Source organism: Eumetopias jubatus, unplaced genomic scaffold (genome assembly GCF_037043125.1).
Source record: "Eumetopias jubatus isolate StellerSeaLion01/CBP00866 unplaced genomic scaffold, mEumJub1_p1.0 scaffold_11, whole genome shotgun sequence".
NCBI classification, from domain to species: domain Eukaryota; kingdom Metazoa; phylum Chordata; class Mammalia; order Carnivora; family Otariidae; genus Eumetopias; species Eumetopias jubatus.
The window spans coordinates 94,540,075-94,567,679 of record NW_028274817.1 but is presented as its reverse complement, the minus strand read 5'-3'; the positions used below and the strand labels follow the sequence as shown (position 1 = coordinate 94,567,679).

Genomic DNA, 27,605 nt, shown 5'->3' with positions numbered 1-27,605 from the left:
CTGAGCCGAAGGCAGTCGCTTAACCAACTGAGCCACCCAGGCGCCCTGGATAAACTTCTTTTAACAGAGTAATAGAAACCTGGAAATTTAGAGTAAGAAAAGGGCTTTTTTTTTTTTTAAAGATTGTATTTATTTATTCGACAGAGAGAGAGAGACAGAGAGGGAACACAAGCAGGGGGAGTGGGAGAGGGAGAAGCAGGCTTCCCGCTGAGCAGGGAGCCCGATGTGGGGCTCGATCCCAGGATGCTGGGATCATGACCTGAGCCGAAGGCAGACGCTTAACGACTGAGCCACCCAGGTGCCCCAAGAAAAGGGTTTTTAAGGTCCTTTAATGTCTCCCATTTCACGGATGAGAAAACTGAGATCCAGACAGCAAAAGTGACTTGCCCAAAGACAGATAATACAGTTTCCAACTGCAGATATTTAGAACTCCTTTTCTCATTGGCTTATAAATGGATCCCTAAAGTTTGTGGCTTTTCCTTATACTTTTAAGTTAGAAGCAAGAATAAGATTAACAAAGGGGCACTTGGGTGGCTCAGTCCTTAAGTGTCTGCCTTCAGCTCAGGTCATGATCCCAGGGTCCTGGGATCCAGCCCCGCATCGGGCTCCCTGCTCAGTGCGGAGTCTGCTTCTCCCTCTCCCTCTGCTGCTCCCCCTGCTTGTGCTCTCTTGCTCTCTCAAATAAATAAATAAATAAAAAGAATAAGATTAACATGAATACCCAACTTTTACATCAGCATGGATGGGACTGGAGGAGATTATGCTAAATGAAACAAGTCAAGCAGAGAAAGTCAATTATCATATGGTTTCAGTTATTTGTGCAACATAAGGAATAGCATGGAAGACATTAGGAGAAGGAAGGGAAAAATGAAGGGGGGAAATGGGAGGGAGAGATGAACCATGAGAGACTATGCACTCTGAGAAACAAACTGAGGGTTCTAGAGGGGAGGAGGGAATGAGTTAGCCTGGTGATGAGTATTAAGGAGGGCACGTACTGCATGGAGCACTGGGTGTTATACAAAAACAATGAATCGTGGATCACTACATCAAAAACTAATGATGTATGGTGACTAACAATTAAATGTATTTATGATGAGTACTTAAACATAAAAAGCAGTGGTAATAGTCTAAACACAATTTTATTCATATGTGAAAAATCATCCAGAAGATTCGAGTTTCTGTATTTATCATGTGGGTGAATACATTCTGTCCTTTTCCATGGCATTATTCTCACCTCATAGAATACATCATTTTCTGGTTGCAAAGTAGCACTAATCTAGACTCGATTCTTGGAAATGTCCCTGTGATTTGGAGAGACCATGACTGCAGTCCATTTAGAAAGGGTAATCTCAGGCATAGAGGGACACCTAAAAGCCATCCAGTCCCACCCATTCCTTCTAAAGGTTGCCTGCAGTTGGTCACTCAGACTCTCTCCCTTCACCTCCTGCACCTGTTTTGCACTAGGGACTGGATGTAAAATGGAATAATATCTATTTACATATATTGAAATAATTATCTTTGACATCACTTCTGAAATAGCAGTATATTTAGAGAAAATGAGCTCCTTTAATCATCTGTCCTATAATCCTGTATTATCTGTATAGAAGAGGCATTTGTGTAGTGGTTGGATAATGAGTCTGGGAGCCGATAAACCTGCCTTGACCAATTACCTCCATGACAGCTTTTGAAATAGAATGCAAATCCTAGCCAAAGAATCCTGCATGGTGGAGTGCAAAACTGAATATATATATACAGTGGCTTAGTGTGTGGTGAGAAGCAATGAATTAAAAAAAAATTGTTTTCCATCACCTGTGTTCAGACACGATCACGAATGGCTAACATAAATTTTTCCAGAGAATATGGATTCCTGAAGTTCACTATGGTGACAGACACTGTCTGTTGCCTACCAGATATCCATTTTCCACATCATCCTTACTCACGGAAGCCCAATCTTGTTTGACATAGCAGTGTTCTCAGATAATTACTTGATTTTCCAAACTCTCTGTCAAGGTGGCTGTGCCACACACTACTAGCTAATGACATGTCAGTGTAAGTCGACTTGGGAGTTCTGGGAAAACTTTTGCTTTCCTGATTTAAAAAAAAAAAAAGAATGGATATGACTGGTACTACCCTTCCCCATTTCTTCCTGCCTGGGATATAAACATGGTGTCTGGAGTTACAGCAGCCTTTTTGTGCCTATGGGCCAACGTGGGGGAAGGAAGAGAGAGTTGTGACATTCTGGCTGATGTCAAAAACCACTACACAAGTATCAGCAGTACACTACTTCCAGACCTTGTTATATGAGAAAAAATAACTTCTTACTTGATTAAGCCACTGGAAGTCAGATTTTCTAAAAATTTCACTTAAATGCATCCCTGATACAAGTATAGTAGACCCTCTGGGCAAGTCTGGCTAGCTCCAGATATCCCCAGTTCTCTGTGAAACAGTCCTGCTCCCTCTCTGGCTGGACTTTTGCACCCATGTTGATGCAATTGGGGTAAATCCACCTGACTGAGGCCGAGCCAATCAGATTCCCTCTCAGGAAGTTGAAATTGGGTTTCAGTGGTTCTGAATGATACTGCAGTGTGGCTAAATTTGAAGGACATTATAAAACTTGGAAGCCAGTATGTTATAGTGTAAGGGGAAGTCACCTTCAGCCATAGAGAGGTAGGAAAAATGGGTCTGTGGAAAGTGAAAGAAAGAGGCAGAGTCCACTGTCATCAAGAGAGAGAACACTACCTGGGGTCTGGTACATTTCTGGGTCCAAGTATTAGTCCCTTCATAGGTTTGGCTGCTCTTAGATTCCAGGAGCTCTCCAGCTTCCTTCCAGCGAGCCAGGCAGCCCTGTGAGATTAGCAGGGTGGTGCCCTGAATAAGAGCACCTGACTAAAATGGAAAAGGAAGTGAGATCCAGCCTCTGTATTTTGGTCACTAAGCCTTGGCCTGGGGCTGCATCATCCCAGAGGTAATGTGCTTCTCTATGCAATTCATTTGCCCAGAAGGGGCAGATTTCACACAAGATTTAGGAAGGCCCTTCTTCAGGATAGCTAGTAAGGTTAGTGTCTTATAACCAAAGGATCTTGACATTCAGACAAAATGTATTAACGAACAGTGAAACCATCTGTTCTAGTATTTGACAGATATGTTGTTCAATACCCTGATTTATTTTGCTTTTAAAAATTAAAATGTAGTTTACGTATAGCAGTATGTACAAATCCTAAGCGCATTAGTTCAACGATTTCACTGTATGACTCAAATACTCACTACCCAGATTAAGAAAAGGAACATTTCCATCATCTCAGAAAGTTCCTTTATCCCCCTCAGTACCACTTGCCCCCACCCCCCCAACAAAGGACACAAGGAAGTAACCACCCTTCTGTATCACTGTAATTTGTTTTGCCTTCTTCTTGAACTTCATATAAATGGAGTCATACAGCAAGTAGTCTTCTGTTCAGCACGTTCATGAGATCCAGCCGTGTGGTTGCATGTATCAGTGATTCATTCTCTTTTTATTGTTGAGTAGCATTCCATAGTGTAAATATACCACAGTTTATTCATTCATTCTCCCCTTGATGGACATTTAGGATGTTTCCAGGTCTTATGAATAAGCTTATGAATAAACTCTTATGAATAAAGCTGCTGTGGACATTCTTATACAAGTGGACCTAGGTACTTATTTCCCTTGGACGCTGATGTACTGTAGCAGAAGTCCAAATTATACACCTTTCACAGTAAACATCTATATATTTATATAGATATATAGATCTCATATGCATGCACCTGGATAAATTTTGTGTCGAGTTGTTCCTTTATGGTGTAATTGAGAGACCTTATTTTGTAAGTACCTCTTCATAATTAATTATATATTTAATGTACCCACCCACTTTACATGTGAGACATGGGGCTACTCTCTCAGTATTGTGGGGATGCATGCTTTTGTTTATTCAAAACTTGCTAAACGGTCAGTAGTATTTTGTGTTGCAACTAATGAAGCAAACTTATAGTGAGGGTACCTGGCATTAAGCTTGTAATTGAAAGTCTAGTCTGTGACCAGGTATAAATACGGGAACCACATAAGATTAAGCTGAGTTCTTTGTTCCAACCACCTGTGCAATTTGCAATATTAAATAGTGCCAGATTTGCAATGCAAAGCTCTATTAAGCAGTGCCTGTATCCCAGCATCATGAGTGGGGCTTTTTACAAAATAGGAGTGTCCAGTCTACCCCACCTCCCATAAAATCTTGGTCTACAGTGGGGCCTCAGTTTTTAAACCCTTTCGTGTAATTATAAGCTATAGCAGCTGGCCAGCTGAAAATTTCTTTCCTGTGTCCATCGTCACGATTCTGGTGATTACCCTCAGCTGAACATTGGTGCCTGTGAATGGATTTCGTCTCCTGTTAAACTTTCCCCAGGCAACATGAGATGGCGCATACAATTTACTTTTTATGAAGACAGCCACATTAAAATAATAACAAATGATGGAAAGTGGCTGAATAAGACATATTTGGGGTAATAAAATATGGACACAATATGAATTTATTCAGACTAGGCTGTAATCTCCACTGATGGCAGCGATTTGTCTCTCTTGTTCACTGATGGTCTTCTGGTGAGCCATAGGAGGGCTCAATAAATATTTACAGAATAAACCCTGTATAATACAAGGACCTTATTTACTAACTTAAAAGGTTATAAATCCTACTTTGCTTAGTACTGGCTATATATCCCAGTTGCTCACGGCAGCCTCGCTAAGGACCAGGAAAAAGCCTCCCTAGCTCCATTCATTTGACAGCAACCCACTTGGAATTTGTGGAAGCTCAAATCTAATGAAGAAGATTTGGGGACCTTCTTGTCCTTAACAGAGTAAAGGTGTCAATTTACTTCATTCTTCTGTCTTCAGCCACAGAGCCAGCTCCTCCTCCTCCTTCCTTTAGGGGTAAAATGAAAATCAAAACTAGCCACAATGACACTTTTGTTCATCATGGCTGCCTGATCCCTACCTAGGGGTGGTGGTGGTGGCTGCTCCCATCACATATTCATGCCCAGGTCCCCCCCAGATCTCCTTTTTCAGTGTGTCGGTTATGTAGAAAGCGATTCTATCTGAATTTTATAATCCAGCTCTCCTAAAATCCCTTGCCAGAACTTTCTGAATAGAAGCTAGAAAACAATAAACCACAATCATTTTCCCTTTCAAACACCTGAAGACACAATGTCGACCTAACAAAACTACTTTGGACATGATTACACAGAGGGTTCTCTACAATGGCTATGTGAATATGAAGGGAGGAAGGAAAGTTATGCACATACTTATAAAGCATATAAATCATGAACTAGAAAGGTCATGGGAAGTTTCTTGGTCAGCAGTGTCGTTTCATAGATGAAAACCATGAAGCCAAAGCGGTTAAATCACTTGCCCAGTGCCATATAATGACAAAGCCAGAAATTCTGAATTTCTCAGCCATGGTCACCCACTCCACCCCACCCCCACCCCAGCAGCTTTAGGTTTCATTTTGCACACAGGGAAGGTACCACTCATGGCCAAACCCACACTCGATCACACTGGTTCCTTTAACCCCAAAGAACGGATTTACTATTATATAATGTATTTTAAGATATGGGGTGGGGGAAGATCTAAGCAGTTTTAAAGAAACTCTGCCTTCCCTCCCCTGTTTCTGATCTTCAGGGCAGCCATCAGTCCTATAGGCCCACGTCCAAAAGCTTGGCAAAAGAAACCCTTTCAGCTTGTTCTGTCAAAAGTATCTCATTGAAAGAGTTATTGAGCCTTAAAATGTCACAGATTGTTCAGATACTCTTCTTCCATGGCCATTTTCATGACTAGCTCTCTAAAGTGACAATGTAGGTAGCACATAACATAATCACTTAAGTTGAGGTGACACTGGTTCCTGGAAAAGCAGGTAATTGCTTCACAACACTTGTTGCTGAGGCTCCCATGGGCTGCTTCTCTGTCTTCCCAAATTGACTTTGAGGATTTAAGGATCTACTGTCATGGTGGCATATTGGAGAGTGTCCATTGTCCCTGACCTACAGCAGGATAAGTGGAAGGAGAAGGGAGATCATCCAGGGCAATGGCAGCAAAGGTGACAGTTTGCTTCCCAGGCTTTGTCTCTGGGCTCTAGGTTTGCACTTAAAAAAAAATCATCACAACTTTGTGAGTGCTGCCAGGGCTGGAAACTGCATTTGAATTTGTCTACTTAAGACAGCCTCACTTTAAAGAGCTGTGGAGCTAGAGGTTTCCGTGGAAGCAGAGGTACGTGTGGGCAAAAATTGCTTTACAGGGAAATGAATTCTAGCCATCCTGTTAGGTTGGCAATTTATGGCTACCCAGTTGATGTGAGTTTGGCCGTAAGCAACCCAATGAACAGTGACTCTTAAAAAGGGAATAATTTTTCTCTTTTAACTAGAGTCTGGAGTTAGGTAGTCCTGGTTGGGGGACACATGCTCAATGATATCCACAAACCCCAGGATCTTTTTTTCTTCTCCATCATTCTTTGAATGTTGGCCTTTGATCCATGTGCTCTTTGCCTCAGGAGGCAAAATGGTTGCTATAGCTCCAGGCCTCACATAAACATCCAAGGCACCAAAAAGAGGAAAGGCAGGTAACAGCCCAGTCTATCCACTTTATTTCCATTTATCATGAAATAATAAGCTTTCTAAGAAGCCCCTGCACCAGAAGATTTCCCCATTGATCAAAATGAGGCTACATAGCCAAGCCTGGCTTTAAGGAAGGCTGAGAATGGAGTATCTGGCAAGAGACAAAAGGTTGGATGTGATTGGCTGAGGCTATTCACTATTTATAACCTGGAGCTAAACATGATTGTCACCCTAATAAAATTGAGATCTCGTTATCAAGGAATAAGGGGAGAGTGGATGTTGAGTAGCTAACTAATGGTGGAAGCCACAAATATGTAATCAGAATTGGCCTTTCCAAATAGGAAAGGCCTTTACTATATACCTGATTGTACTCAACACTCATCTCTGTATTTTTGTATTATCTAGCACAGTGTTGTGCACCCAGCAAGCACTTGAAGAAAATGTCTGTCGAACCACGGTTTGAGAACACTGCCATGACTCATTCATTCAGCCCTGGCTTAGAGGAGGGTCTGATGTGAAATGTCAGTTATGCATCCGACCCTAATAATGGAGCCATTCACTTTAGAGGCATTGGGAGGCCAGAGACTACAGATATTCAAGTAGCCAGTGTTGAGAGGCTGAAACAATTTCTAGTTCTTTAAGCTTTCTACTTAGGAAGAAAGTACATAAGAGAATATGCGTCTTGATAACGGCCGGGACAGAGGACAGGTTAAAAACATGCATTATGATCTCATTGCAAAGGACCTTTGGCCTAGCCTGTAAGAAATGAAACCGCTGAAACAGACCATCACATCCACATCCCAGAATTAGAGCCCAAATGAGTATAGACAGATTTATAAATAGTTGTCATAAAGTGTTGAATCACAAAATAACAAAATACCATTGCTGAAAGGCACATTAAAGACCAGCTTAACTCCTTGTTTTTTCAAAAGAGGAAACCAAGGTCCAGAGGGTTTACGCAATTGGTCTAAAGTTACATAGTTAGTGACAGAGACTTGTCTAGAAACCAGATAAACCTGAGAACTGTTTTACAGAAGCAACGAAATGTGGCTTGGGGTAAGTGGGACAGTGAAAGGCTCAAAGTGTGGTGATGAGAAAAGTAAATACACAGACATGAAGGGCTACCCATTACCAGTTTATAAATTAGAAGTTACAACAACCTCAGTTGTTGTACAACTGAGGTTGTTGTAACTTCTTGCCAACTGAGTTGGCAACAACTGAGGTTGCCAACTGCCACAAGCTGGTCCTTGGGTGGAACATGGGGGTGAGAGGTGAGCACATGGATCAAAGGCCAACATTCAAAGAATGATGGAGAAGAAAAAAAGATCCTGGGGTTTGTGGATATCATTGAGCATGTGTCCCCCAACCAGGACTACCTATCTCCCGACTCTAGTTAAAAGAGAAAAATTATTCCCTTTTTAAGCATAAGGGTTACCTTATGAGAGAGATCCTAAGTGATCCTGATCCCAAGGTCAATGGTGCTGAATGGTGGGAGTTGAGTCACTAATTGAACTTCAGATAGTTTACATGTATTGTAAGCTGTATGTCAGGAATTGTACTAAGTGTCTTATACGGAATCCTCACAGCAATGCAGTGAGATGGGTAGGTCTTATTGTTGCTGCTTTTTACAAATGATTAAACTGAGGCTTAGAAAGTATAGCAGCCCCCCCCATATCCACAGGGCATATGTTTTAAGGCCCCGAGTGTATGCCTGAAACCATGGACAGTACTGAACCCCATGTATACTCTGTGTTTCCCTATACATACATACCTGTAATAAAGTTTAATTTATCAATTAGGCACACTAAGAGATTAATAACAAAACTAACAATAAAAGAGAACAATTACATCAAAATAGTGCAATACAAGTTATGTGAATGTGGTCTCTCAAAATTTCATATTGTCCTGTACTCACCCTTCTTGTGCTGATGGGAGATAAGATGCCTACATGATGAGCTGAAGTGAGGTGAATGACGCAGGCCTTGTGACTTAGCGATAAGCCACTATTGACTTCTGATGATTCATCAGAAGGAGGATCACTTCTTTGGGACTATGGTTGGCTGAGGGTAACTGAAACCACAGGAAGCAAAACCTCAGATATGGAGAGAGTGCTGTATAAGTAACTTTGCCTAAACCCACAATGCTAGAAAGTGATGAACCTAAGTCTGGAACCTGGGTCTGTCTGACCTCAAAGCCCCTATTTTTTATCATCATGCTATGCTCCTTCTTTCATTCAAGAGCCAGACTCCTCCTATCTCTTAGAGAACCAGAGTATGGAGCCCCGAGGAAACTTACAGGTCACCTAGTACAGTGCTATTCAATGCGTTGTTCTCAGACCAGCAGTGGGCCTGCTGCTGAGAGCTTGCTACAAACAGATGATCTCAGGCCCCATTCCACAGCTACTGAGTCAGAATCTCTGAGGGGAAGGCCCAGGAGGCTGTGTTTTAGCTAGCTCACTAGGTGATTTTTAAGGTACACTAAATTTTAAAGAAGCCCTGACTTGGTAGATTTTAGTCCAGTCTCTTTATGTTGAAGGTGAGGAGGCACACCTGGGTGGCTCAGTCGATTAAGCATCTGACTCTTGATTTCTGCTCAGGTCATGATTTCAGGGTCATGAGATCGAGTCCTGCTTTGGGCTCCATGCTGGCCATGGTGCCTGCTTAAGATTCTCTTCTCCCTGAAAGGGGAACCCTCTTATGCTGTTGGTGGGAATGCAAAGTGGTACAGCCACTCTGGAAAACAGTATGGAGGTTCCTCAAAAAGTTAAGAATAGAACTACCCTATGACCCAGCAAATGCACTACTAGGTATTTATCCAAAGGATACAAATATAGTGATTTGAAGGTGCACCCGCACCCCAATGTTTATAGCAGCAATGTCCACAATAGCCAAAATATTGAAAGAGCCCAGATGTCCATCGACAGATGAATGGATAAAGAAGAGGTGGTATATATACACAATGGAATATTACTCAGCCATCAAAAAGAATGAAATCTTGCCATTTGCAACGACATGGTTGGAACTAGAGGGTATTATGCTAAGTGAAATAAGTTGGAGAAAGACAAATACCATATGATTTCACTCGTATGTGTAATTTGAGAAACAAAACAAATGAATATAGGGGAAGGGAAGGAAAAAATAAGATGAAAACAGAGGGAGACAAACCATAAGAGACTCTTAATCATAGGACACAAAACTGAGGGTTGCTGGAGGGGGTATGGGGTAACTGGGTGATGGGCATTAAGGAGAGCACTTGATGTAATGAGCACTGGGTGTTGTATGCAACTGATGAATCAGTAAATTCTGCCTCTGAAACTAATAATACAGTATATGTTAATTTAAAAAAAAGATTATTTCTCCCTTTCCCTCTGCCCCTCCCCCCCAAAAAAGATGAGGCAACAGTTCTGATGACTGAACCATGGTCACTGTGGCAGTTGGATCTCAAGCCCAGACCTCCTGAATCCTAGTCCAATGTACTGTCTGCTGTGTTCTATGGTTTCTCCATGACTGTCCTACAATATGTGCACCGGTTCCTGTGTTGGGAACACTGGATGAGGTTCAGTGGCCCTCTAACCTGACCCGGGCATCCATTCATGTGGCATATCCGGTTTCTCCCTCCACTCCCCCCCGATTCACACCAAGGGTGTTTTTTTCCACCTTAGAGTATCTTTTGTTTGGGAGGTCTTTTGTTCTTCCTTCCTTTAGCTCTTCTTCATCATGATCACGATCATCAGCATCATATTATTATTATTTGCTTTTAAAAATTCTGTTTGCATTTATTCAATATCTCATAGCAGTGATCCTCAAACTTTACCATACTTCAGAATCAGCTGGGGAGCTTTTTCAAATCCTGATGCCTGGGTCCCACACCCAGATAGTCTCATGTAATTGGTTTGGGGTGTGGCCGGGGCATCATGATTTTTAAAAGCTCCCCAGGTGATTGCAGTGTGCCGGCAACCATTGGCAAGTGCTTTTTTAGGAGTCTCCCCAGGACCTGAGGAGGTAGGTGGGGCAAGTCCTTCAGATCCCCTTTCCATAAATAAGGAAGCTCAGGCTCTGAGACATTTAGTGTCTTACAGAAAACAATGACATCATCTAGTGGCCCTTGGTGCAGACTGGGTTACCAGGTACTTGTAATAAATCTTTAAAGCCAGCAGTCAGTCTGCAAGAATGGGGTAAAACCTGTTTTTCTTTTCTGGTTTCCAGTGTTTTCTGGGCTTGTATTTCCTGACATGAGAAGGGAAAAGAAACAACTTTGAAATGATATCTGGGACCAAATGTTTATAACTGAAATTCCCCGCTGAATGCCTTTAATAACTGGAAGATAATCATTAACTAGAGCGTCCCCCTCGCTCCCATTCCTCATCACCCAGCATAATAATGGTCAGGAAACATCAGGAAAACCAGATGGAAGGGACTTGCTCATTCTGCACCAGCACATGTGCCCCCCGTTTGGAGACTAATTAAGAAAATAACAAACCTGGCCACATTGGCTAAGAGAACTCTCCACTGGGGTTTGTAAATTTGGACACGTTTTTCCTACACACAGCATATTGGAAGAGAATTTACCGTTGTTGCTTGCTTCTCTTCTCTGGGTATTCTGATCATTTAAATTATGGTGTGCAGTGTTCTTGCCAGGTGCTCCCTCTTACTTCCTTGAATGTCTTTGGGAACTTACTACGGTTCCTTCAGTATATTTCTCACCCTTCCCAGGAGAAATCCTTGGCTGCAACCAGCCTCTGTGTTCCCATAATCCCTTGCTACCTCAGGCGCATTCCCTGGACCAGCAGCGACAACATCACCTGGGAGCTTGTTAGAAATGTAGAATCCTGGTCCCTTCCCAGACCGACTGACTCAGAATCTGCATTTTAGCAAGAACACCAGGTAATTTGCACATTGGGTCTGAGAGGCATTGCCCTAATACGCAGAGTTTTCTCCATCATCCCACAGCTTAAAATGCCCACCCTTCCAGCTACTTTTATTTATCACTTCCTACTTGTCCTTCAAAGCTTAACTCTGACCCCTCTCCATCTATGAGGCCCCCAATATTTACTCCCTCCACCTTACCCCTACAGGTCATGACTTTTTGAATTTAAACAAATGTTGAATGTTTCATTGTTTAAATGGTTTGGGTATTATTAGTCTAATTATTAAGATTACACCTTCCCCCAGAGGGCCTTGCACAGCCTTTGCACAAGACAGGAATTGTTTGATTCATCAAGATCTGTTTCCTGCTTGAAAGCTGTCCCTTAGCCCTGTCGTGTCTCTTTAAGATTCTTCTGCCCCAAAGGAGTTCCCCTCAGTTTTTGTCTTCTCAACACCTGAGGTAAATCTCCACCCACTCCAGAGATTTTCTAAAGGCGTGGCTCTTCTCTGTAACCTAGTAGGTTCCCACCAAACCACAACCTGCAAAAGGCATAAAAAGTAAAACAAAACAAAACAAAACAAAGACAAAAAAAACCTAACCACTTGTGAATATTGACTTGGTACAAAAAAGTTTCCCTAACTTTTTAGTTTGAGATTATTTGGACAGAGAATTTTTAACAATAAGTTTACTTTTGGGGATGGGATTTTTTTTTTTCCTGCTTCACCATGGTGCGCACAGGAAACTTAGGACTGTCTCTGGCTCTCTCCAGGAATGTGCCATGCAGTGTTATCTCTTTTACTGGTCCTAGACCCTGAGGCAAGAGACACATCTTTGAGGCTTCCATCTCCCCAATTCCAGGAGGGAGCAGAGGGCACACATCCTAGCTTACCTATAAATCCCCAAACCTATCCAGTGGATTATCGGATCTCTCCTAAGGCTTAGCACAAGGGGGTGTAGGAAGGAGAGCAGGACTCCACACTGACTTTCAACTTCCTGGTTTCCTTTCTGTGTCAACTTTTCATACCTTGAACAGCTTCTAGTTCCATCCTGACTCTCTATGTCCTTCAAGTGTATTCTTTATGGCATCAATTTGAAGTTCAAAAATACCCAGGTTCTGACAACTCAAAAGCCTTTTCCTCAAAGCTATTGTCCATGGGCATCAAGTCATTTTGATGTTCATTGGTAGTCAAATGGCTTCTTTTCTCTGAGCAGAAGCCTGTGCGGCCACATATGGTGGTAGACAAAGAACGGGGGCCAAATAAATTGCTGGAGGAAACGCCTCCATTAATATCAGATTCTTACTATGTGTTTGGTGTGACATAGGCGTGGCTTTCTGCATTCCACGTAGATGAGCAGTCACACACATAGGACATTTTGGACTATTGCTTGATCACGTTGGCAGTGGTTGATCTATAGCTAGCAAAGGCTGCCACTTCAGAGGGCCTGTGGGCGGGACACTTGCCTGGGAAAGAGGTCTGTGGCGAAGGAAGGTTTGTGTGGCTTGGGTCACATCATCCGTTTCCTTAATGAAACTCTCTCCTCGGCATGGAGATGGTTCAGTTACCACACAACCCTCGGGTAGGGCCAAGAAGCATAGCATGGGCTTTATCTTTCTCTCAGCTCTTCAAACTCAGAGCCCACCACAGACACCTCTGTTTGAGGATCGGTGAAGGGAATCAGTTAAACTAACGAAACTTTAAATCAAGCCACCACGGCCTCGCTTTGCATTCTTGCGGTATCGTAATTTATTTTAAGTCAGTGTAGAAAACAGTTTACTTAAAGAACCAGATCCATCCAAGATACCAACACACACATAGGCCTTAGGTGCTACAAATACAGGAGAGGGAATTTGCGTTTGTTTTGGTAGAGGCCTGATGGGCAGGAGGCCTCTCTCTGCCATCCTGTCACTTTTTCCCCCTACTGGAAATGCCACTTCCTCATTCCCTGGGCCTTGGTGTTTCAGAAGCACACAGAGACCACCTTCTCAGACATAGTGTGTGTGCTCCTGAGCTCATTCCTGTGTGCTGGCTCGGGGATGGCGCGATGCCTGAGAAAGCAGACACAGGAGGGAAGGACGAGCCCCTCCCACCGCATCTCTTCTTTCTGTGCTATTTGCTCTGGGGGGTGGGGGGGGGGGGGAGAAACAGCACTCTCTTCCTCAGTGTTCCTCCTCCACACACTTTTGATAAGCACTGTTTTCACTTTGTATCTGCTGATCGATAAACCCAAGGGTCGGTCTTGTCTGTTCCCAGAGATAAAGAACTGCATGCATAACTGGGCTTTATCCAGCCAAACTAGCACGCTTTTTCTTTGTTTTTCACAGTGTTTCTGAGAGATAAGAGGAAACCACGCAGACATGATGCATGACTGGGGAGGTTTTGAAATACTTTATAAACTCGTGCTCTATTCTGAGCTGTGGATTAGGGATGGAAAGAAAGGAAGAGGGCACCACATGTAATCTAAGTTGATTTTTTTCCCTGCATTTAAAACAAGCAGGTGAACACACACACACTCACAGAACATGAGTAAATGCTCAACCGAGGAAAAAATAAGCTGATTTTCAGTTAGTAGCATAGAAGTAAAATAGGGAGAATTTTAGTAATTCCAATGAATACATACCCCGAAAATTCAGTGATCTTTTCCTATCACAAAAACTATTTCTTGTCATATGGATTCAGAACCAAATAATTGGCAGACAGGACCTAAGTTCATCTGAAGAGCCAGATATATTGCCAGGAAAATGTGGGCTGGGACCAGGTCAGAGTCCTATGAAATCCATGCCATTCGAGTCTCTTAGCATGTTTCTGAGGGCAAGCCAGGCTGGAGGGGTTGTTATGGGACTGGGGATGGAAGCTATTCAGTAGAGTGAGACTCAATGTAAGATCAGCTGGCAACTGATAAAGGCACAAAGGAAAAGGTGTTTTTAATAGCAAATGAAAATTTGGGGTAGCACTTTGAGTAGATGCAGGGTAGGAAATCATTTAGGAGAAATTTGCTGTTCAGCTCTGCAAAGACCCAAGGCTGAGCCTTGAAATGATGGCAGGAATGTCTGGGAAGATAAGAGTCTTCAGGAATTTGAGACAGAAAGGAGGAGTACAGCCAAAAGACAGAGGTAGGTTGCTAATAGAAGGAAAATTTAAGTTGAAAGCCACGACATCATTGTTTCTGAGCAACCAGATAGAAAATGAGATAGTAAAGTCTTAGTGAAGCTGAACAGTGCTTCCTTGTCTGTGTTACATACTCTGCACTACTTTCTTTCCACCCTTAGGCTCATGAACTTAAAATTGCTCTACGGTAGACTTCTGGCTATATCTCATCTCCAGTGCTGGATAATAAGTTCCCTGTAAGGAAAAAAATATGTCCCGGGTTTTCTAGAATTTCCCCCATAATACCGAGTTTAGGGCCTCACTGGAATAGTAACTCAGGAAGTGTTAATTGGCAGAATTAATTAATGAACAGCCTCCTCTTTATGTAATTAATTTCCCAAATTAAATGTTAGATTTGAGGAGGCCAAAATCTGGATTATATTTTGACTTTCTCGTGTTGGGTATATCAGAGGAGCAAAACCCTGTAAGGAAGGAAGGAAGGGAGAGAGAGAGAGAGAAAGAAATGGGGAGAGAAAAAGAAAAAAATCATTAGTACCTTATTTCAGAAGGAATTGGTGAGTATAATGGTAGATATCAGGCAGAAAGACTTGATGTGTGAGGAGAGAGGCCAAAATCCAATGGACTTTTCTTTGATCTTAGATTCATTCAATCTAAGGCTGAACTTCAGGTGATTTTTGGAGGGGCGGGTGGGGGGTGGGCAGTGGCCACGGTTATTCTGACTGGTACTTTTCTGGAGCAGGTCTGCATTTTTGGAAGTTTGGCTTCATAAGAGCAGAGGTCTTATCTATCTTTTCGTTGTCATAACTCCAACATCTAGAACAGCCTTCCTGTCATATAGTAGGGGCGTAAGAAATAATTGTGGAAGGAAGGGAAAGAGGGAGAGCTCTGCTTTTCATGCCAGTAAAAACCTGGCACTTATTTACTCCCAAAGGCCCCCTCAGGTTCTGTGTTAGGTACTGAGGATATCAAAAAGGTGAGATGCCATAGTCTTGTGGCATCTTGATTGTCTAGTAGAGAGAGACAGAGGCATAACACCCCAGGTGGTAAGTGCTCCCCCAAAGAGTCATGGTGAGGTAGAAGGAGTGAGCCAGAGGGAGCTAGGAGCATCTCATCTGCCCTGAGAACCTCTCACACCTAAGCAGAATCCTAATAAACTCAACACTGCTTTGTAAGCTTGAGGACATTTTCATCTCTAGGGTCCTAAGAACGAACTGTGGGTAGATTGAGTAAAATATGGAAGACTGCAAGTCATTGCATTTTAGCCATTCTCTATTCAGAGTCATTTTGATATTGAAAGTGATTTTGTCTTGGTACTTACTGGACTTTGGTTTCATTCTGGGAGTGCAGCGGCTACCATGAGTCTGTCATGCAGCAGCCTGTCAGAGCGCTGTGGCTTTATAAGCACAGTCTACTGTGCTTATAAAGACTGAAGGCCCATTACCTGGGCCAGACCTGCGCCGCACACTGGGAGTGACAGCTTTATTAAGCATGATCCGTTAGGCCCAGTCTTTGTTCCTCTCTGTGCAATTTCTTGTTCCCGTGACAAAGATTAATGATATAACTGCGGTAAAGTGGTCTTTGCATTTTATCGAAGCCAAGGGCAATAAAAATGTGTATTTCCCATCAACACAGCAAATTTTCTGAAGAGGGTGGATAAACTTGACAACAAAAAGTGAATCAGTTGTTTAAAAACAAAAAGTTACTTCTGGCTAAGCTTATTTACATAAGAGGAAAAGGATTTGGGGAATATGCTGATGGACCTTAATGAGAAAATCCAGTGTCTGTGGAAAAAAAAAGATCCTGATTTGACTTCTGCTTCTTGATTTCCTTACTCAGGTACTGACCCCAGCACAGATCAAATCAATTTGCCAGGCGATTCTGGACTCTGGGAAGCAGTATGCCATGAAAAAAAGGAAACCATTCCCCCTGATGTATTCTTACTATGGAACTGAATACCTGGGTGAGTGAAAGTGTTGGCAAAGTCCTCTAATACCCACACTGACTAAAAACTTGAAGATTCTGATTTGGGGTCATCACTATTCATTTAACTAGAAACACTTTAAAATGCCATTTAAAAACAATTTTTGATGGATACTACAAATCACAATTTAATGTTTGTTCTCATAGTCTGACAGAAAGGTAGCTATTTTGATGATTGCTTTCCCTGAAGACTAAAATCCTTACTCTAGATTGTGAGTTCATTGGCTGAATTTCACCAAAAGTTATTGAATGGTTTATATACTCATTGCCAACAGTGCCTCTGTACAGGGGAAACAGGATGAAGCCACTGACATTTTCAAGTGTTTAATATTAGTGGCTCAATAACAGACTACTGGGGCGCCTGGGTGGCTCAATCAGTTAAGCGTCTGCCTTTGGCTCAGGTCATGATCTCAGGGTCCTGGGATTGAGCCCCACATCGGGCTCCCTGCTCCGCGGGAAGCCTGCTTCTCCCTCTCCCACTACCCCTGTTTGTGTTCCCTCTCACCGTTTTTCTCTGTCAAATAAATAAATAAAATCTTAAATAATAATAATAACAACAGACTACTGAGTCATAATGGCTACTTTTGAGACATGAGGCCTGTAGAGTGAAAATTGGTTACTCCCCTTTTGAATCTTTCAGTGGCTCCCCATCACTCCTGAGCATGACTTACAGGGCCCTCTGTAGATCACCTGCTCCTTTCTCCAAACTCAAGCTCTGTCTCTCTCCCTTTTCTGGTTCTGTCCCCTATAATCCCCTACAAGCAAAGTGCTCGTGCTCTCAAATCTTCAAAATCTGTGTCCCTGTTCCTTTTGCCCAGAATGCCCGGCCTCCCCCAACCCTTTCAACTATCTGTAATACACCTAGACTTCAAGGCCGATCAAACATCATCAGAGCTATTGAGAAACTTTGCACTTTTGGAAAAAGGTTTTATTAAATCTTCTCTGGAGAAACATTCACGTTTCAGGTTTTACCCTGAAGCAAAATTGGTTAGTGTCAGGTCACCCTGCCACGCTTTTACTGGAGCCTTTATCACTTTATGCTGTAATTAGTGGTTTGCCTGTCCAGCTGCCTCAGAGGGCTTTGTGCACCTTCAGGATGAGGACTTTTGCTCACTTATCTTTGTGATCCCTGGACATTTACCAACGGCCTGTACATAATGAGGGTACCCAACTTCAGCAATGAGCTTATAGACTAGTAGTTCTCTGAGAGATTTCTCAAAGAACCTTTTTAAGTTCCTACTGACTTTCTCTAGAATCAGACCTTGAGACAAGGATTTGGGTATAAATAGCTTATTTGGGAGGTGATCCTAGAAAGTGTTGATAAAGGACTGAGGAAATGAGACAGGGTAGAGAAAGAGGTTAATAGAGGATGTAATAGTGAACAGCTGTGGATAACTGAGGCTTTGTTCCACTGGGGACCCCGAAGACTGTCTAGAACATGCCTCAGAATTGCCCCACCCCCATGGTGAGGAAGCTGGGGTGTTCATCCACCAGCTCCTTGCTTCCTGTGTCGAGGGTTGTTCCCAGACCTGTTAATTCCCTAGGACCTCAGTCCTGTCCCTGTGGGCTGGGCATACCTCTGTGGCCAGAGAAAGCCTCAGGCAGAAGGATAAATGCTTGAGGTAGAAGCTGGGGAGGAGAGGTGCCCCAGAATGGTGAGTGTGGGCAAGGTGATGGGCAGGGCACTGGCAGTGTCTGCTAGAGTTCCTTAATAGAACTATTCCTTTCATTTTCCATTTTTTTAGAGAAATTAACATTCTGGTCATTCACATGTATAGCACAAACCAGATTGCTATCTAATGCATAAATATTTTCCTGGAAAGCTTTTTTACCTAACAAATTAAATCCAGTGAAAGAAAGGTACCTTCAAGTATTATGACTAAATTTTAGGAAGAAGTTTTTTTAAGATTTTATTTATTAGAGGGGGGTGGGGAGGAGCAGAGGGAGAGAGAGAATCTCAGTCAGACTTCCTGCTGAGTGTAGAGCCCAATGCAGGACTCGATCTCACGACCCAGAGATCACGACCTGAGCTGAAACCAAGAGTTGGACGCCTAACTGACTGGGCCCCAGAAGAATCATTTTTGACCGGCTAAAACTAAGACCATTTTTGGGCAGTTCCAAGGGCCTGAGTGCAAAGAGAAAGCTTTACCGTTATGGAGTTGAATTTACTGTGTCTGCTTTCAAGTAATACGGCCATTCATTTTTTTATACCATGATTGTCTTTTCACTAAATTAAATGGGCTGTCCTCCCAATTGTGTGAATTAAGTATGCTGTGTTTCTTGATACAGGAGCAGCTCATGGCCTGTCGTCCATTCTCCAAATGCTTCTGTCTTACCACGAGCACCTCAAGCCCTCAGATCAGGAGCTGGTATGGCAGAGTGTGGACTTCCTCATGGAGCAGGAACAGAACTGCAACTGGCCACCCGAGCTCGGCGAGGCCATCGAGAGAGAGAACGAGCTGGTGCACTGGTGCCATGGCGCCCCAGGTCTCACCCACACTGTTATCTGAAAACATTGCCTTTCACTGGGCTTAGCCAAAGAGAGGTGTCTTTTCTGAGGACTGAGGGTATTTCTCATCTTATGTCATTACTACATGAGCTAAAAAGGTCAACATGAAACTTGTCAAACCAAAAAAAGTCTTCATCTGGAAAGGATCTCTAGAAATGATCCTGTAATTTGATATGTAATATATGATCCATATCTATTTGTGTATAAATTAAACTAGGACTGGCCAATAAAATATAATATGAACCACATATGAAATTAAATTTTTAGTAGCCCCATTAAAAATGTAAACAGAAACAGGTGAAATGAATCTTAATAATAGATATTTTATACCCCAAGTGTTTTTTCAACATGCAACCAATTTAAAACTTGAGCTGTTTCAGTTTTTCTTCATATTAAAGTGTTTTAAAGCCAGTGTATATTTTATACTAACAAACACCCCATCTCAATTCACACTAGCCACATGGCAAGGGCTCAATATCTGCTTCGAACAGTATAAATCTGGAGGCTGGTAATTCAAAATGTGGTCCCTGGGCCAGTGGCAGGAGCAACATCGGAGCTGGTTAAAAATGCAGAACCTCAGGCTCCACCCCAGATGCACTGAATCAGAATCTGCATGTTAACAAGATCCCTCCGTATTTATATGCACATTAAATTTTGAGATGCACTATTCTATAATTCTTCAAATGAGGATTTCCATCATCACCTAATAAAAAGTCTAGAGAACTGAGAAGCCATCTGCGGTGAACTCTCTGGAATTGAGCCTAGAAATTTATCAGACTCCATCTTTTCTTTCTTTCTTTTTTTTTTTTTTTTTTTAAATCCCATTACCCTGTTAATTAGGCTTTCTGAGAAGGAGCAATTTGAAAGAAGTTAAATTCAAATAAATCCATTAATTTCAGTTGATTGGCCAGGGGAGAGATTTAAAATACCAAAATAACACAAAAATTTTGGATTAGGTGTGGATTTAATTTTCTTTTTTTTTAAAGGTATTTATTTATTTATTTATTTATTTATTTATTTGAGAGAGAGAGCCAGCGAGAGGAGGGGGAGAGGGAGAAGCAGGCTCCCCATGGAGCAGGGACCCTGATGCGGGGCTCGATCCCAGGATCTTGGGATCATGACCTGAGCCGAAGGCAGATGCTTAACTGACTGAGAGCCACCCAGGCGCCCCAGGAGTGGATTTAATTTTCAAGGCTATGCTTCAGTGCCATGAGCACAGCTTTAAAATATATTCAATTTCTCTTTAGTCTGTTACCTGATTTTTATTACTTCCTTTCTGCTCCTTACCTAATTAATCTTCTGTAATCCAACTGCAGTTTCATTTTCTCTTTGGTACAGTTTGAGTTGAAGAATAACAAGTTTTAGCTCATTGGCCATGTTTTCTGCGCCTGTCACGTTTACCTAAGGAAGGGACTTCAAAGGCTCCTGTGTGTGTTTGTCCCGGCGCCAGCATATTGTGCATTATGTCCAAGCTCATTCCCACTGGTGATGATTTGAGCCCATTTCTTCTGGCTTTGAACTTTTTGGAGAACAACAAGTTATTTACTATTCTGGAAATGATATCCCTTCATGTTACGCTCAGCACTTTCCTATCCCATTTCCCTTTAATCATTCTCAGTGATGGTCTCTGGCTATCCTCCAAGCACCCCCAGAATCCTTGAATTTTGAAGGTGTCCCAAGTTAAATACAGAATATTTTAAAGGGACTCAATGTGCTAGTGACAGCCTTGCAAAGATGGGAAGATAATCCATTAAAAGGAGTGACTGGGTCGGTTAATTGATGGGGGTGTCTTTGTAAATCATGCACCGTAACAGTATAGCGTACGATTTATCACCTTGGGGACTTCATTTGTCCTCATATATCATTCACGTTCTGTATCTTGGTAAGATTAAACATAGGTTGCAGAGCAAACTCATTAAAACCCCGTATTCACTGAACTACCAAAAACAAACCAGTTCACAAATGAATAAAGAACCAACTGGGGCCCATTATGTATGCCAACCCGCACTCCCACCTCAAGGATATTGGTCCTCCTTTCATGCAATGTGCTAAAAACAACCTAAGAGTGATTATAAATCTGATAAGTACAGGTTAAAGACCATCAAGTCGGCAACACTAAACTCCCCCAAAATTCTAAAAAAGATGACTTAGAAAAATCATTTTCACTTGTTTGAGGAAAACATTTTTTGAGAGATTTATGAACAGTGCAGATGGTTTGGGGCAGCCTACTGATTCTGTGAATAAAAACCTGCAAGAGATAATCCAAATGTGGAACTTCATCAACGATACCTTATCTCCCCCTACAATTGTTTCCTATCGACTGTCCTTCAGCCCACCTCTACAGATGACAGACAGCCATAGTTATCATTGAGACAGTGTGGAAAGAGTTCTTGCTTCGAAGCGAGTAACTTTGGGTTCTAATCGTAGCCCCAGTGCTAACCACTAAATGACCTTGAGAAAACCACTGTGTGCTGCTTTAGGTCTCTCTTGACACCACTGTGGGACATTTTGTCTATAATACTAACCGCATCATTAAAAGTAAAACCCAACCAATTCACAACAAAATGAGTCCCAAAAGATCTGTAGACACCCACACTTAGAAATAGCCAGTGTGGCATCTAGTTTTTCTCACTAAATACAACGCCGTACAGCAGGCAGATGCATATGACCTCTTCATAGCCTTAATGATTCTGAAATACAGGATGAGAGTCATTTACAAAATCATTAAAACAAATGCTGTGTCTAAAATAAATTCTAGATTGCATTATGTTACATCATTACTGTGCTAACACGGACAGTGCATTTCCTTTCCTCACACAGAGGAGGAAACACAGGTGTGGCTAGTTTTTAAAATCATTTCACAAGGGGTCCTGGGTACGTGACTTTGAATAGAGAACAAGGGCTTGACCAGTGCAGGTGTCATTGGTCCCCAAGCTTTGTCACACACTGTACAATGCGTGCCTCAGTAAAATGACAGACCGCAGAGCGGACCTGTGTGGTGATGCTCCAGTCTGTTCAAACTATGCGTGCCAAGTCTAGCTGTCACGAGGCTCTGCTAGATTGCATGCTTTCACAGCTTTAGCTTCTCAAACCATATTTCTTAAATAATGATTTCTTTTCCCAGTGTTTGGTAAACACGTATATTGTTGGTGACTTAGGTTTCTGATCAGTGCCCAATAATCAGTGTTCCGGTGACAAAATGACACGGTTCCTATCAAAAGCAAAGAAACCCAACCTTCCTTCCTTTTAGTTAAAGCAACCTTATTGCGGGTTTCAGTAGGTCAGGTTAGAAGACAAGTGGTTTAGAAGTCTTCCAAGGTCCCTTCCATGGGCCATTCTGTGATTCAGGCTGCAGGAAGAGGTCCTTTGTCTCTGGCCAGAAGCGGAGGATCGCTAGCTATTAAGCTGCCTTGGGCTAATGGCCTGGCACAGCAATTGGACCATATCAGCCCTTCTTGCTTCCACGTCTCGTCTCTGCCTCGGTGTCGGCCTGTGCTGGGGTGAGAAATGAGACTTTATAAGGTCAGCAGATGTTTTTGGAGCCCTTGCCAGGTCAAACAGCATGCCATAGACTAGGGGAGCAAAAGTGAACAAGACAGAGTTCCCGCCCGTTAGTAGTTTGTAAGGTCCTAGGGGAGGCAGACATATAAACATAATTTTAATATGATATTGTCTAAGTGCTAAGGTTTGTATAGGGAATGATGGGAACTCAGAAGAGGGATTCCAGGTGCCCCTCCAGGTTTGGGGAGGGCTTCCTGGAGGCAGTGATGAGGTGAGTTGGCCAGGCCAAGAAAGTTGGGAAGATTATTCCAAGAAAAGTCAGTCAGAGGCTTGGAACCACATAGTGAAGGAAGGGGAACTGTGAGGGGTTTGGTTTTACTGAAGCGAAAATCTTCAACTAGGTAATGGAGGAGACTTTGGCAGAACAGAATAAGAGCTGAATCACAGAGCGCTTTTTGTGTCTCAAGTGGAGACTAGCTTCACCTGGCTTCTGAGTGGGTGCTAAGAGTCATAGATTACACCACAGTGTCGGTCCATCCTGAGGCAGGGGAGTTGACCTTTGGTTTCCCTGTGTCGGAACCAGTCGTTGGCTGAAATCTCCTGGGGAGGTGGGCATATAGCATAGCCTTTCATTTGGCTGAGTGCAAATCTCTCAAGAAGAGGGCAGCTGTGAGCTTTCTTAGCAGCCAATTCATAGCATCTGGGAAATGGGGCACCTGCAGGTAAGGTAAAGGCAATCCAGCAGAGCACCAAGGGCTCCCAGTTCACCCGGCTAATTCTTCCTCATCTTTCGTAGTCAGGCTAAATGGTGTCACTGCCCCTAGTGGGCCTTTCCTACCTCTAGGTGTGGGTTAGGAGCCTTCCTGTGTGTTCCATAAGAGCTCTCCTTCCCCTCAGATAACCTAATTAATGCCTCCAGTTAGATTGTAAACACTGGGAAGGGAGGGGCTTTTTAAAACCTTAGCACCTACTACTGTACCTGATATATAGTAGGTGCTCAGTTACTATCTAAACAACCACCAAATCCTTTGAGCCTTTTATTAGCCTCTTTGCTATCTTTCTGCCAACATGATCAGCTCATAGCTACCCCACTGTGCTTTTTTTTTAAGATTTTATTTATTTATTTGAGAGAGAATGAGATAGAGCACGAGAGGGGGGAGGGTCAGAGGGAGAAGCAGACTCCCTGCTGAGCAGGGGGCCTGATGCGGGACTCGATCCCGGGACGCCAGGATCATGACCTGAGCCGAAGGCAGTCGCTTAACCAACTGAGCCACCCAGGCGCAACCCCCTGCCCCCCGCATTGTGCTTCTTTAGGTCTCTCTCTTGACACCACTGTGGGACATTTTGTCTATAATACTAACTGCATCATTAAAAGTAAAACCCAACCAATCCACAACAAAATCCCTCCCATTGGTTCCCTATTGCCCACAGAATATAGTCCATGCTGCCTAACTGGACTTGTAAAACCATCCATAAGGTGAACCCAATCTACCCTTTCCTCTCCCTATCCTATTGGTTAGAACACTGCACCACTGGTCTTCATGTGGATTGTTTGTCCTGGCTCCAAACCTTTGCCCTTATTGATCCTGATGTCTAGAATGCTCTCTGTAACTCATGTTAGGCTTGGAGTTTCCTATGCATCCTGCAAAGTCCTGAAGAAAGCCCTACTTCTATCCTAGGCCTCATCCAACTGTCTCCCTCAGGGAACTTCCACTTTTTTGATCCCTCTAGGGTTATTGACAGCGTCATTCATTTTATGCTCCAACAGCATCAGGAACTCCATGTCCTATGATGTATCAGTTACATGTACAAATTTTTCTCTCCCTTTCTAGACAGTACCTTCCTGAAGGTCCGGAATCTTGTTTAGCATTTATTTCATATAACCCAAGGCCAGGACTGGCTACATAATTTGGCGGGCTCAGCACATAGTGAAAAGGCAGCCTTCTGTAAAAAATTGATTATTAATTTCAAGATGGTAACAGCAGAGTATTAAACCCAGCATGAGGTCCTTCTGGAGACCCTTGGAGACTGTACAGGTCACATGCCCATGAAGCAAGCCCTGCCTAGGGCCATGTATACAGTAACCAATGATCACTTACAACAGAATGGATACAGTGAATGAATAAATGTGTAATTAAATAAGTTCAATTCTTTTAAAAATCTTCTTTTAGCTTGTGGAAGACACTTTGTTCCTAGAAGTGAAGAAGGACAATAGGCTATAGGTGACCATTGTCAGTGGTTGACTGGAAATCCTTGGCTGAGGAGAGCCTGTTGTTATGTGTTAATCATAGGAAGTGTTAGAGGATAAATTCTAAAAGAGACTAAAATCATGACTTATACAAATATAAAATAAACGTGGGTCAACAATTTTATTTAGCTCATTAATTAATGAGGGAACCGGAATGGTGTTACAGCTGGTTTCAAAGGAAAATTCCAGGAGCAGGCATATTTATGGGCCAGTAGGAGGGCTGACATGAATTTGCTTAATAGATGCAAAACTGGCTGCTTCCACAAAGGCCAAGGGAAGTCAAAACAACCTATCCCAGACAGAAATGTGATTTTCTAGGAATAGGAATTATTTACATTACTATCAGTTGTCTACAAGGTAATTTCTGTCTCCACAGAGTTGTAAAATAGCCTGGTCAAAAGACGGTGAAAGGCAGAGATAACCCTGATGGATGAGCTAGTCGAGATACCTGCTAAATTCCAGTCTTTCCCACTTCATGTAGGAGAGAGTTAGAGGCCATGCAGGAGAGAAAGGGATCTTGTGTTACTAATCTCCTCTCCGAATATGAGCACCTGGAACTTGGGGGAAATCATTTCCATTAATAGCTGTCGCTTTTCTTGTTTCTGTTCCTGCCTGTGTAATTGAGATTGCCTCTGTTGAGTTTGGAAGGCAATTGTCTTCCTTTAGAACAATCGAGTAGGGAAGGACTCGCTTCACAGCTGGAGTAGAAGTCTTGGCCAGGTCATTTGGGATCATTGTTGTTTCTGGAAGGACTCCCAGTTTTGCCTTAAGAAAAGGTGTATAGTTATAAGCACTTTAACATTACAAATTCTGAACCTCTGTGGGGGAATGGGCAGACTGTATAAACACTTAGCCATTTCAAATAGCCAGATATGCGTAATGCTTCCCAGAGTATGCATCATTAAATATTAACCCATTTGTAAATTATGGATTGTATCACTCTTTGTACTTGTTGCTCTTTCTCCAGGGGCCAGTATCACAATACAATTCAAACAACTAAATCTCACAGGTAAAATAAGACTAGAAGATTCTATAGCACTGCTCCTCAGAACGTGGTTCCCAGAAGGTCACTTGGTAGAAATGCCGAATCTCAGGCCTTACCTCAGACCTACCAGATTAGAATGGGTGTTCTACACCAGTGATGTGTGAGCCTTTTACAGTTGGAGAAGTTCTGCTCAATAGCATAAAGCCCCAAAGTCACCTCTGATGTCTTTGATGTTTTCACAGGAATTGCCTATCTGTTTGCCAAAGCTTATCTGGTTTCCAAAAAACCACAGTACCTGGACACGTGTATCCGGTGTGGGGAACTTACGTGGCAGAAGGGCCTGCTAAAGAAGGGGCCGGGGATTTGCCATGGTGTTGCCGGCAGTGCTTATGTCTTCCTGCTGCTCTACCGCCTCACTGGAAACTCGAAATACATCTACCGAGCCCAAAGGTCAGCTGATCTTTGCGTGTATTTTTTTTTTCTAAACATTAATCAAATTCATGTTCTGAATAGGTAATAGAGTCACGTAGTTTGAAAAGTGAAAAAAGAGATGCATCACATCAACTGTGCACTCTAGCAATTTGCTTCTCTTTCCAGGTAACAGTGTTACCAAGTTTCTTAGTTATCTTCTCAGAGATATACTGTGTATATAAAGTTTCATCCCTCTTTGTTTTATACAAGTGGTAGCACCTTGCTTTCTTAGCAATCACCCTAAATCAGTACATAAGCAACTCTTCATTTTTACTGTTGCATGGTATTACATTGCATGAATGAACCAGAGTGTAGTTACTAGGTCCCATGTAGAGGGATATGGGCATTATTTCCAATATTTTGCATTACAAATAATGCTATCATGAATAACCTTATATATATGTATTTTTTGCACATGTGTGGGTATATCTGAAAGATAAAGCCCTAGAAGTGGAATTGCTGGGCCAAAGGGTATGTATATTTGAGATTATTTTTTAATTGTGGTAAGAACATTTCAGATGACATCTGTCCTCTTAACATATTTTCTTTAAAGAGAGAGAGAGACAGCACGAGCAGGAGGGGCAGAGGGAGAGGGAGAAAGAATCTCAAGCACACTCTGCACTGAGTGTGGAGCCCCATGAGGGGCTCAATCCTACAACCCCGAGATCATGACCTGAGCTGAAACCAAGAGTCCAACACTTAACTGACTGCGCCACCCAGGCACCCCCCCTCTGAACATATTTTTAAATGTTAGCTGTAGGGAGTGTGGTACAGCAGATCTCTAGAACTCATTCACCTTGCAGAGCTGAAACTTTATACCCACTGAGCAACAACTTTCCATTTTCCCCTCTGTCCCCAGTGCCTGGCTACCACCATTCTATTCTTGGCATCTACGAGTTTGGCTGTTGTAGATACCTCATATGAGTGTTACCATGCAGTATTTGTTTTTTGTAACTGGCTTATTTCACTTAGCATAGCGTCCTCATTTATCATTTAGAACAGTGTCTGACACATAATAACTGCAATGTAAGTGTTCACTGTTATTATTACTAAAAATTAGAGTTCTATCACTCCAGACATTTCTCTATACATAAATGCATATTTATATATCTATGTATATATGACTGTGTAATATATATTAATAAGATCCTACTATTATGTATATATAATAGTACTATACATGCCATTTACAGCTTGTAATTTTTTTTTTAAGATTTTATTTATTTGACAGAGAGAGAGAGACAGCGAGAGAGGGAACACAAGCAGGGGGAGTGGGAGAGGGAGAAGCAGGCCTCCCGCGGAGCGGGGAGCCCGATGCGGGCCTCGATC

General features: G+C 42.5%; 1 protein-coding gene across 1 annotated transcript in view; it reads left to right on the top strand.

Annotated features, from left to right (window-relative positions):
- Positions 1-27,605, top strand: part of LANCL3 (LanC like family member 3) — a 90,292-nt gene that overhangs the window by 56,964 nt on the left and 5,723 nt on the right. The window contains exons 2-4 of the mRNA XM_028113543.2: positions 16,419-16,542; positions 18,852-19,049; positions 26,048-26,255. Of these exons, the coding sequence (XP_027969344.1) occupies positions 16,419-16,542; positions 18,852-19,049; positions 26,048-26,255 (530 nt within the window). The remainder of the gene's footprint in view (positions 1-16,418; positions 16,543-18,851; positions 19,050-26,047; positions 26,256-27,605) is intronic.